Below are 12,385 nucleotides of genomic sequence, written 5' to 3'. Positions count from 1 at the left end.
GCAGTGTTATGTCCAGCACAGTTGGGAACATGCATCCATCCATGCTATGTTCCCTAATGGGCTACCAATGCCAGCCACAGACACATTCACAGGCTGGCCCTGTTCAGCCATTCCACATTCAGTACCAAGGCTTTTGGGCAAAGAAAGCTCATGACCGCAGCCAACCCGAGACATTCATGATGGGGCAACTGGTGCTCCTCAACTGCATATCCCCTGCTTCTTAAGGATCTTCCCACTATCTTATCCTGCCCTGCTCACCCTCTCTTGACCCAGCGGCTGGCACTACAGCAACTGTATGAAATAAACAAAATAGTTTTTGATATCTGACACTTGATTCTATTAGACATTTTTGTGTGTAAAGGTAGATGGTATTTGACTATTGACAGATTATTATGAGGCTTCACATTTGATTTCTACCAAAATCAAGACAAAGGCATGCTGACAACTCTGAAACATTTGAATTTCTAGTGTTAAGGCAATTCTTCAGTAACAATCTGAATTTGAAACCCAACTCAAAAATATTATTTTTTATACCATATAATTTACAAATTGCAAAATGTTGACAAGGAAAACAGGAAACAAGCAAAACTGTTAGCTCAAGCCAGCATTCAATTCATTGGTATGCTTGGTTGTTAGTTTCACTGTGAAACCAGGCACACAGCACGGCTTGATCATTGCATAACCTCACCTTTTATGTTAATTCTTTCTTTCCTGTTGTGGATCCTGAAACACAGCTGTTTTGCGCAAGTAGCTGAAATAATTTGCCATGCCTAACCTGTAGTGGGATATAGCATTCCAAGTAGAAAATCCATCAGATACGACACTTACGTACTGTCACTATTTTGTGGGTGGGATTCAGTTGCATACCGGGTAAATTCAAGCGGCGCAATTAAAGTGTATTTGGTGCTCTTGCACAACAAGCTTACTTTTTAAAAAATGGACCTTTGTAGCAGGAAAAGTTATTGGAAAGTGTGGTTATAATTATTGATTAATGTGATATCATATAATAACCTCCACAACAAAGCTGAATGAATGTTCAAGGAACAAATGTCATATGACCTCCTCACAAACTTTGTGCGAACAAGTCAATAAAAAGGTCACCTGAAAGTGACGCTTACTGAGTTCTGTAGTCCCTAGAATAGAGGAACTCCTGACTTCCTCAGCAGATCCTGTAATGCAACACTTGTTGACACCATATGTTCCTTTTTAAAAAATGACTTTTTCTCAATCACCACAATGGAGAAGAAGTTAGTGGTTCACTTAGGACAGGGGTAGGAAATCTGTGCTCTTCAGAAGTTCTTGGACACCAACTCACCCAAAAAATGCTTTTGATAAAAGGCTTCATCAAACACTTCTGAGTAAGCTTAGCAGTTAAGAAAAAAGAGGTCTTCTTGTGGACTGGTAACTGGTTAAGAAACAGGAAGGAGAGAGTAGGAATAAATGGACAATAGAGGGATAAATAGAGTGGAGTCCTCCAAGGGTCAGTATTTGGATCTATGCTTCTTAACTTGTTCGTAAATAATCTGGAGTTAGAGGTGAGCAGCGAGGAAGCCAAGATTGCTAATGTCAAATTGTTCAGCATGGTTAAAACAAAAAGAGATTGTGAAGAGCTCCAAAAGGATCTCCCCAGAGTACATAAGTGTAAAATGATGCACACTGTGACAAAAAAAAATCTTAATTTCATACACATACTCATGGGGTCTGAACTGGAGTTGACTGGTGAGGAAGGAGACCTTGGCATCATAGTGGGTAGCTTGATGAAGATGTTTACCTAGTGTGTGGCAGCTATGAAAAAGGTCAATACCATGTTAATTAATTTAGAGAAAAGCCATGTAAGTGGTGACATGATATAGGTGTATAAAATTATGCATGTAGAGAAAGTGGATAGAGCTTTTCTCCCTCTCTCAGAACATTAGAACTTGGGGTCATTCAACGAAGGTGAATGTTGGAAGATTTAGGACAGACAAAAAAACCACAGGGACCTCTTCACACAGTACATAATTAAACTATAGAATTTGCTCCAACAAGAAGCAGTGATGGCCACCAATGTGAATGGCTTTAAAAGAGGGTAAGATAAATTCATAGAGGGTACAAGCCAGACGGATTACATTCCGCCTCTACTGTTGGAGGCAACATGTCTCTGAATACCAGTTGCTGGGAATCACAAGTGGAGTGTTGTTGCACTTGGATCCTGCTTATGGACATCTGACTGGCCACTGTGAGAACAGGATACTGGATTAGAAGGACCTTTGCCCTGACCCAGCAGATTCTTCTGCTCCCATACACTCCAGCCAGCATGATCAGTGTGGTGTAGTGGTTAAGAGTGGTAGACTCGTAATCTGGTGAAGCGGGTTCGTGTCTCCGCTCCTCCACATGCAGCTGCTGGGTGACCTTGGGCTAGTCACACTTCTCTGAAGTCTCTCAGCCTCTCTCACATCACAGAGTGTTTGTTGTGGGGGAGGAAGGGAAAGGAAAATGTTAGCCGCTTTGAAACTCCTTCAGGTAGTGATAAAGTGGGAAATCAAATCCAAACTCCTCCTCTTCTTCTTCTTCTTCTTCAATGGTGATAGGAGCTGTAAAAAGGTAAAGGGACCCCTGACCATTAGGTCCAGTTGTGGCTGACTCTGGGGTTGTGGCGCTCATCTTGCTTTATTGGCCGAGGGAGCCGGCGTACAGCTTCCGGGTCATGTGGCCAGCATGACTAAGCCACTTCTGGCGAACCAGAGCAGCGCACGGAAACGCCGTTTACCTTCCCGCCAGAGCGGTGCCTATTGATCTACTTGCACTTTGACGTGCTTTCGAACTGCTAGGTTGGCAGGAGCAGGGACCGAGCAACGGGAGCTCACTCCGTCGCGGGGATTCGAACTGCCGACCTTCTGATCGGCAAGTCCTAGGCTCTGTGGTTTAACCCACAGCACCACCCACGTCCCTTATAGGAGCTGTAGTCCAGTATTATTTGGAGGGTCACAGGTTCTACTCCTGTGACACAGGAAAGCCTAACAAGACTTGAGAACCAGTTTTCTAACCATGGTTTTGTTAAACCTAGACCAGGGAAGCAGAGAGTATTCCTGGTTGGGAGATCCTTGTAATTTCTCACTAATTAAGGAATCGTCAGTTGTCCATTTATATCCATGGTTGCAAACCTTTCTAGGCTTCTGGACACATCTAGATTCTTGAGCAAATGCTGGGGGAACCTTCTCCTCTAGTCACTTCTCTCCCCTTCACCCTAGATCGGCCCCCTCAAAGAGACAAAATACATGCACACAGTTCAGTTTTGCAAGGGAACAATCAGGTAACTGGGACAAACAGCTGGAAGTCCTCGGTAAACAGGTTATATAACTGTTTGTTCTCAACTTATAAGTGTAATCAAAAGCAAACTGGTACAGCAAATATAGAATCCTGACTTCTATATGTTATCATTCAATTAAAGAGACTTAAACACTGTAATCTAATTCCACCAGGATCCCAATAGCACTGGTAAAATAAAAAATAGTGATAACCAAGTTTGTTTTTTTAATTGTGCCTTTGTTCTAGTAGTGGAATTTGTTGCATGCCAATAACTTTAGATGAATGTCCCAATCACCTGATGCTTTGGTCACAAGGCACTGAACAGGTAGAAGGGCAAGTGTATGGTATAAAAGGAAGAGAGAAACAATGTTAGATCAGTACAGAGACCAAGATGGCCAAGTTGATGCTTCTTACCGGTAAGTACAAATCTGAAATTCATAAAAAGGTGTAACTTTTCTCTGCTGGTGGAAGAAGCTCATTCTGTAATTCTCATTCTTTACTTTTCCATGCATATTCTATTATTTAAACGAGAACAGCTTTTAATTAACTGAATGTATTTCAAAATAACTGAGCAAGTTTATTTTATTCTTGCTATTTTATAGCAAAGATTTCATTCACTACCATATTTCCTTACAAAACCAGAAGTGTTGCTTCCTTCCATTCCATAGTGTGGAGAGAAAGCTTTCTTTGTTCGGGATATTAGGAAATCAGGAATTCCCTCCATTGGAGAATGACCATAGTTCAGTGGAAAAGCACATGCTTTGCATGCAAAGAGTCCCTGGTTCAGTCCCTAGGGTCTCCAGATAAGGTTGGGGAAAATTCCTGGAGACCCAAGTATGTTCCCTGTAATACTGACAACTGAAAATCTTGCAGATTTTTATTCAGTTATATCAACCCCTTCTTTTCCCACTATTAATTTCAGTTTTTGAAAATTCCTGCATAATACTTAGCAATGAAGTCCGTGGATACCTTTGAGGTACAAATTATGGAAGAAAATTAATTATTCCTCTCCAAGTAGCATGCACAGTGTAAATTATACCTCCATTACAATTCATTTGAAAATTCAAGCAGTTAAAGTGCTTCTATTTAAAATCGTGTTTGAATAACTATATAATATAGTGGTCAATATAAGGCCTACAACAAAGTCTTTCATCAAAACAGAAATTGTTTGCCACTCTTCTCAATGTTAAATAGTGATACACTATGATTTCTAAACAACTCATAAAAGTTTATACATATTTAACTTACAAATTATTCCCTTTTTCTTTATAGGTCTGGTGCTCCTGCTGAATGCACAAATAGGTATGGAAAGCAGCTCTTTAAATTAATGTCTAAGTGTCACCTAGTCGCTTCCTGTGTTGGAGTGACAGCCTGGGTGATGGGCCATTAAGGAAAACAAAGGAAAGGGGCTCTATGTGAGGCAGCAAATGGGTGGGCACCTTCCCTCAACTCATAGATAGTTAGAAGGACAAAGCCTGAGTTTAGAGTTGAGTTGCAGTGATGTGACCTAGAGGTAAAGCACCTCTTGAGAGCAATGTTTGATTTCCATTTGAATCCAAGGCTGTAATTTTGGGAGAAACAAGAGCTTCTGTGGGTGTTAATGCTGTGAACCCCTCCATCATAGGTGCAGGTTGCATATATGTGTAAATAAACCCAATATTATAAAAACACCACAGTCTCCACAGTGGCAGGCTGTGGTCTTTTCAGTGGAGCCCATAGCCTTTTGTGGTATTTTGCATTTCTCTAAACGTTGCAACACAGTTCCCAGCTTTCAAAACCATTAAAGGGGATTTTGAAATGCATATTTTGAAAGAAAATATGTTTAGAAAATTAGTGCATTTACATTACACTAAGCTGCATGTGTCTATCTCTAAGAATATTGCAGCAATCCCTCCTAAATATCACAGCAATGAATGCTCTTCTGCACCTACTATAATGACATGCCAAATCTGCAATATATACTAAGACCTGGCAGATATACATGTTTTATTATTGCTGAAGAAAATACACACTTGTCTTTCTTCTCCTCACCCTTCAGTCTTGCTCAATTCCATTTAAACTTTTATTATAACCTGTCCTATTTGTCTTGATAGGTTCTGCCTATGTGCTATCATGCTACTTCACCAACTGGGGCCAATACAGACCAGGCCTTGGGAAATACAAGCCCGACAACATTGACCCTTGTCTGTGTACTCACCTGATCTATGCCTTTGCTGGGATGCGCAACAATGAGATTGCAACCATTGAATGGAATGACGTCACTCTTTATAAATCTTTCAATGGCTTGAAAAACCAGTGAGTATCCATGAATAATGGTCACCCGCCCTTCCCACATTCTGCTTCTGCCTTGTTTATATGAGGCTCAACTGAAACAGAAGGCACTATCATATGCCTTCCTGCACAGAGGGATCCAATGGCCAGTGTTGTAACCTAGCTGAACCTAGCGCTACATAGAACAAAGAAGCAAGAAAGTTTGAGTACATGTGGAGCTACGATACTACAAGGTTGTCAGCTGATGCTGGGATGCAAACCAATAATAAAAAGTGACTCATTCTAGACTACTTGACAGATCGTCTGACATAAGAAAATGGGGTTCAAGATTATAAAAACAAACACAAAATAGATAGCAAGATGGCACCAACTCGGGACTCCTTGTTCCAGAAATAGGGTAGATTTAATCTCTGCAATCTCTTCCATGACAGGAATGGGGACCTGAAGACTCTTCTGGCAATTGGAGGCTGGAACTTTGGAACAGCACCGTAAGTTGAAGCAACGCTTGCATACTTCATCCTAGTAATAGAGAAAAGAATGCACACAATAAGTAGGTAATTATCTTCTACCCTCTTATGGCCACATTACAGATTCACTGCAATGGTTGCCACTCCTGAGACCCGCCAGACCTTCATCAACTCTGTCATCACTTTCTTGCGCCAGTACGAGTTTGATGGGCTGGACTTTGACTGGGAGTACCCTGGCTCTAGAGGCAGCACCCCTCAGGATAAGTCCCTCTTTACTTTATTGGTTAAGGTAAAACCACTGATTATGTTGTTCTTATTCCACCACCACCACCCAGAAAGGGAGAAGCCAGATTGGATAGTTTAGCATCAATTTATCTCTGCCTTTATTCTCCTAACCTAGGGTGGCTAAAACCAAATACTGTGGACCACAACACCCACTGCTCCTGACCGTTGACCATTGCTGGCTAAGTTGATGGGAGTTGTAGTCCACAATAAAGCGCACCATATTGCCTACTGCTGCCCTAAAGTCAAGGAAGGAAGTCACTCTCACCAGCAGAGATGAGTGGTCTCGTTGCCATAGCAGCATAACAATAATGCTACATAGGGCTACAACATTCATGCTGCTATCCTACACACAACCACTTGGGTGTAAGCCCTACAGAAGATGGTGGAGCCTGTTTCTAAGTTAGCATGTGTACGACTGTCCCATTACTCAGTTAATAGGTTTTATCAATCTTTTAAAACCTTGCTATCAATTAAAAATTGCCTCAGATTGATGGGGTCTTTATTTTTAACATCATTATCTACAAAAACCAAAACTGGTGAGCATCATTTTCGAAGAGACAGGCTTTCATCTACAGTGGTGCCTCGCAAGAAGAAAAGAATCCGTTTTGTGATTCTCTTCGTCTAGCGGTTTTTTCGTCTTACGAAGCAAGCCCACTGACGGATTAGCGGATTAGCGCTATTAGCGCTATTAGCGGCTTTTAGCGGCTTATCGGATCAGCTGATAAGCGGCTTAGCGGCTTAGAAAAAGGGGGGGAGGAAAAAACCTGCAGGAACTCGCAACACATTTTTGTCTTGCGAAGCAAGCCCATAGGAGATTTGTTTTGCGAAGCACCTCCAAAACGGAAAACTCTTTCGTCTAGTGAGTTTTCCGTCTTGCGAGGCATTCGTCTTGCGGGGCACCACTGTATCTCACACAGAAGTGGGCGCCTCTTCTAAAATGGTGCTTCCTGTGACAACACCTAAAACAGGAGTGGGGCAACTTGTGGTCCTCCAGTTGTTGTTTCACTACAGCTCCAATCAGCATAAGCTAGCATGGCCAGTGGTCAGGGATGGTGGTAGACCAACAACATCTGCAGGGCCACAGGTTCCTCACCTCTTACTTTTTTCAAGAAATTTTTATTCATAGGCATTTTTTATAGTCTGAAATTGTCACTTTAATGATTTTGTTGACTAAAAATCATAGGATTGACTCCAAACCCGAACAGTAACAAGAGTGCGGGGCTCTGTCAGAAAATTCACATTTACCTTACTGTTTGCTTTGTAGGAAATGTTGGAAGCCTTTGAGAAGGAAGCCAAACAAGTGAACAGACCCAGACTCATGGTCACTGCTGCTGTTGCTGCTGGTCTTTCCAATATTGAGTCAGGCTACCAGATTCCTGAGCTTGGCCAGTAAGTACAGTATTTTAGGTACTTTGTATCTCTCTCTCTCTCTCTCTCTCTCTCTCTCTCTCTCTCTCTCTCAATTTAACTTCTGTCTTTTGTATATGCATAGGTGAAGATACCCCTACAATTAATGTTATTTTGAATCATCTGATGTGTGTCATATTGTTTATCAGTTGCACACTGTGCATTAAAGTGAAACCAAGCCAGTATGCCTCATTGGTAAAATCACTATGCCAGCGTCACTGTCATAGAGGCAGCTGCAGTATTAGCATACTGGCTGGTTTTAGGAGAACAGTGTACCTTACAGCCAGTCCTAGTACACAGAGTTACTTCAGGAGACAAGGCAGCCACAGATACTATTTCCTCTGTTGATTACTTTAATAAAGCACCAAAACATTGATAGTGCTATAGATATTCATCCTGAAGGACAAATCTAAGAAGGTTGGCTAAAAAACCCCAATGATCAAATATTCCAAAGTCAAAGTCACAATAATGATCTGTTTTGAAGAGCAAACTGGGCCTGTGATGGGCTTACACTATGGAACTGCATTTATGGGTCTAATTATACATCAAATGCTATCATATATAGTCAGAAAAAAGAATGGTGGGGCTACTGCATAGCAGAAAATGGGCTATGGTCTAGAGAGGTGATGTTTATGGAAGATGAGACTGCAAAAGCCTTAGAAGCATAGAGTTTATTCAACATATTACTAATAGTTTCAAAGAAGAAGAAGAAGAACTGGACACAGATACATTTAATCTCCTCACAGGTATCTGGACTATTTCCATGTGATGACCTATGACTTCCATGGCTCCTGGGAGAGATACACTGGAGAGAACAGCCCTCTGTACAGAGGTCCTGCAGACACTGGTGGAAACATCTACTTCAATGTTGTAAGTATAAGTTGAAAGTAGGGCTGGGGGGGACATTTAAAGGTCAATCTGCCTAATTTGCACTTTTTGAAACAACATGTAAACTGAAACATAGCCATCCCTTGAAATTCACACTTTTCCAAATATTGCAATGCAATTCTTCAGAAAAATAATGTGTCAAAAGTACATATACTAGAATAAGATGTGCATTAAAAAATAATACGCTAGTGAACATAACATACAAAAAGGCATTGTATTAGGGGAAATTGCTTTGCAAAAAAAATGTGTATAAGGCAAAAGTGCTTGCTTTAATGAAAATCATACGCTGATACGGAAATGTGGAGAACCAAATTTAAGGGTGAAAAAATAAGAAACTGAGAGAGAAAACCTGCAACTGGCAGATTCACTCATCCCAAGCTGGAAGCCTATTTTTACAGGGTGCTTCAAAGCCTGCCAGGAACTAAACCTAAAAAAATTGCAGAAATTAACATTCCACTTTGCAAGCAGAGAGTAACACATGATTTGCCTTTGTAGGACTATGCCATGAACTACTGGAAGAAGAATGGGGCCCCAGCTGAGAAACTCATTGTTGGATTCCCAACTTATGGACACACCTTCATCCTCAGCGATCCATCCAACACAGCTGTTGGTGCTCCCACAACTGGCGCTGGGCCTGCTGGACCATACACAAGACAAGCTGGCTTCTGGGCTTACTATGAGGTTTGTTCACTTTTCCCACTACAATCCATTAAAACATTTATTTGCATCACACTATACAGATGAAGAATATAATTCTAAAGATAGGCCAATCAAATAAGAAATCCTACAAAGATGCTACAGCTAAATTTTGGCCTAATAGCTTGGAAAATATGCTGTTTGCACAAAACCAGTGATGCAAAAAATGTTTCTAAAGCTTAGTAGCCAGTGAGATTTTTCTCAGTGCCAGACAAAAAGCGAGAAAAAAATTCCTCCATAGGGATCAAGGGACCATTTTTTGTATGGATATCACTAGCTAGGGCACCTGGGTTTTAGCATTTCTGCTCAAAATTATACTGAGATGAAGTAATGTGGCTAATGCACACTGGTTTTGGGGGTAGGCAGGAATTTCAGGTAACTGAGGACAAGATAATAACTTTTTTCACTGTGCAGAAAGCAAGATATTCTCAACTCTTGATACACATTGTGCCTCCTTTTTAAGCCATGGAGGAAATACTTTATGAAGCCTATGCAGATTTGTGCATTGATACTTTCAGTTCACTTCTCTGCACTATGCGCATAGCATTATGAGACAGCAACCAAGACAGTCCTGCAATGATTTGCAACGTGCCTTTTTTGTTTCCTCTGTTAGATCTGCACCTTCCTGAAGAATGGAGCCACTCAAGCTTGGGATGCTCCTCAAGATGTGCCTTATGCCTACAAGGGAAATGAGTGGCTGGGGTATGACAACATTAAGAGCTTCCAGATCAAGGTATGGTACCAATCTCACAAAAGCATACATTCATTCTGGTGCATTAGAATGTCTTGGTAGGGTCATCAAGAGTTTCAAAATCAAGGTATGAGGACTATGGCTGGTGTAATGCCACTAAGTACAGCTTTTCTATATAGTAGATTGACTTGGGCATCTTTCTTGGCATCTGACAGGCTGAGTGGTTGAAGAAGAACAACTTTGCAGGTGCTATGGTTTGGTCTCTTGACTTGGATGACTTCACTGGTACTTTCTGCAACCAAGGCAAATACCCCTTGATCACCACCCTGAAGAACGCTCTCGGACTGCAGAGTGCTAGTAAGTAGCAGCAGCAGCAGGAAAAGCTCTCAAAACGATTGTGAAAGCCAAAGTTCCAGCAAAAGTTCATAATGCTGAAAAACAAATCACTGTTACTTATTTTAGAACTAACCTCCAAACTGAGGTACCAAGGTCAGTTAAGTCACTTTTAGGCCTGTTTAGAACATGCTCGATACGTTTTGATATCAATGGTAGCACTTAAAAAAAAAAAATAGAGAATGAGAACAGTTGGATTTGGAAGGTTTCGAAGGGCAAAAAAATACAATGCATTATTAAAGGATGGGGGGAAAACAACCAAGAAGAATTCACCACACCTATAGAATCAGGGACCGATAAGACTCAGGGAGAAAGGGCTGCTGCAGTCCAGAGTGAAAGAGAAGGTATATTTTGGAGATCATATCACTGGCACTGAATGCAGAACCTATGTATTCATAAATTAAGAACGTTGGAAGCTGCCTTATGCTAGGACAGACTATCAGCCCATCTAGCTCAGTGTCATCTAGACCACAGATCTCAAGGGTCTTTCCCATCACCAGGTTCTGGACCCTTTAAACTAAAAATGCCAAAGGTTGAAGCAGGGACCTCCTGCATAAAAAGCATGTACTCTGCCACTGAGCTGTAGTTCCTGACCTACTCCACAGATAGCCAAGTAGTTTAGATTTACAGCCACAGGGACCCTCAAGTTCTGGAAGGATTTGAGCTGGACTGTACAACTCAAGACCCACCATCTGTGTATGACAGCCAAGCAGAGGTTGAATTAACCTTCAGTTCTTGCTACCTGTTTGGAAATAGAAAAAGACAAGTTCTCAAAAAACTGCCAGGCCACAGTTTATAGCTGGTGACCTGCATTCAGCTCAACGGATCACAAGTTGTACAGATCTAGAGTAGAATGAGAAATCAGAGGTCTTTTAAATAAGATTTTTTTAAAGCCTCTTGTTTGTGCTCATGATTGATTGGTGCCCTCTAGATGTTTAGGATTACAATTCCCATCATCCCTGACCATTAGCCAGGCTGGCTGCGGCTGATGGGAGTTGCAGATCAGGAGATCACCTTCTCTAGTCACACTGATGTGGATCACACACTAGGGAGAAAGTACAAGGCAGGTTTTCTTTATGGAAAAAGCCAAACACATGTCATGTAGGCAGAATCCCTTAAATCAAGTTCAGAATGATGTAGAATTCACATTTTGAGCCAGTAGTGGTTATTTGAGAGACAAATCAGCTGAGATGGCTTACCTTCTGCTTCTCTTCCAGGTTGCAAAGCCCCTTCCAAGCCCATTGAGCCAATCCCACCAGCCCCCAGCGGTGGTGGAGGAAGCTCTGGTGGCAGCCCAAGCAGTGGTTCTGGTGGCAGCCCAAGCAGTGGCTCTGGTGGCAGCCCCAGCACTGGAGGCAGTGGATTCTGTGCTAGCAGAGCCGGAGGCCTGTACCCAGACCCAACAGACAAGAACAGCTTTTACCACTGTGTGAACGGCAGGACTTACCTGCAGCATTGCCAGACGGGTCTTGTCTTTGATGCCAGCTGCTCCTGCTGCAACTGGGCATGAAGTGATCAGGTTTTTTAACTCCATAGCCTTCCCAATCCGACATTCCATGTAGCTGTAAAAGTGAAATAAAATTCAGCAAAACCTATGGTTCTTTCCTCTGTGTCAATTTACTTGCATGACATGCAGGCTTTGCTATTCTTTTCACCTGCATCTCCTGCTAGGGCTTGCCGATCAGAAGGTCAGTGGTTCGAATCCCCACGATGGGGTGAGCTCCCATTGCTCGGTCCCTGCTCCTGCCAACCTAGCAGTTTGAAAGCACATCAAGTGCAAGTAGATAAATAGGTACCGCTCTGGCGGGAAGGTAAACAGCGTTTCCGTGCACTGCTCTGGTTTGCCAGAAGCGGCTTAGTCATGCTGGCCACATGACCCGGAAGCTGTACGCCGGCTCCCTCGGCCACTAAAGCAAGATGAGCGCTGCAACCCCAGAGTCGTCCGCGACTGGACCTAACAGTCAGGGGTCCCTTTACCTTTAAAGTTGCATAGGAAATA

General features: G+C 42.2%; 1 protein-coding gene across 1 annotated transcript; it reads left to right on the top strand.

The window, feature by feature from the left end:
- The first annotated feature begins 3,631 nt into the window (after nucleotides 1-3,631).
- Nucleotides 3,632-11,981, top strand: LOC309534783 (acidic mammalian chitinase-like). The gene is made up of 11 exons (XM_082227170.1): nucleotides 3,632-3,704; nucleotides 4,561-4,590; nucleotides 5,382-5,583; nucleotides 5,991-6,047; nucleotides 6,150-6,315; nucleotides 7,576-7,700; nucleotides 8,465-8,588; nucleotides 9,102-9,287; nucleotides 9,916-10,035; nucleotides 10,209-10,350; nucleotides 11,604-11,981. Exons 1-11 carry the CDS (start codon nucleotides 3,680-3,682, stop codon nucleotides 11,894-11,896), a joined length of 1,470 nt encoding a protein of 489 aa, XP_082083296.1. The 5' UTR covers nucleotides 3,632-3,679; the 3' UTR covers nucleotides 11,897-11,981.
- The last annotated feature ends 404 nt before the right edge of the window (nucleotides 11,982-12,385 follow it).

The sequence above is a fragment of the Podarcis vaucheri genome, assembly GCF_965113315.1.
Source record: "Podarcis vaucheri genome assembly, chromosome: 6".
In the NCBI taxonomy this organism is placed as follows: Eukaryota; Metazoa; Chordata; class Lepidosauria; order Squamata; family Lacertidae; genus Podarcis; species Podarcis vaucheri.
This window is presented reverse-complemented; position numbering and strand designations above follow the sequence as displayed.

Coding starts and splice junctions, on each gene's coding strand:
- LOC309534783 (XM_082227170.1), top strand. CDS start 3,680: ATGGCCAAGTTGATGCTTCTTACCG. Junction 3,705..4,560: donor CAAGTTGATGCTTCTTACCG/GTAAGTACAAAT, acceptor TTTTCTTTATAG/GTCTGGTGCTCCTGCTGAAT. Junction 5,584..5,990: donor TTCAATGGCTTGAAAAACCA/GTGAGTATCCAT, acceptor CTTCCATGACAG/GAATGGGGACCTGAAGACTC.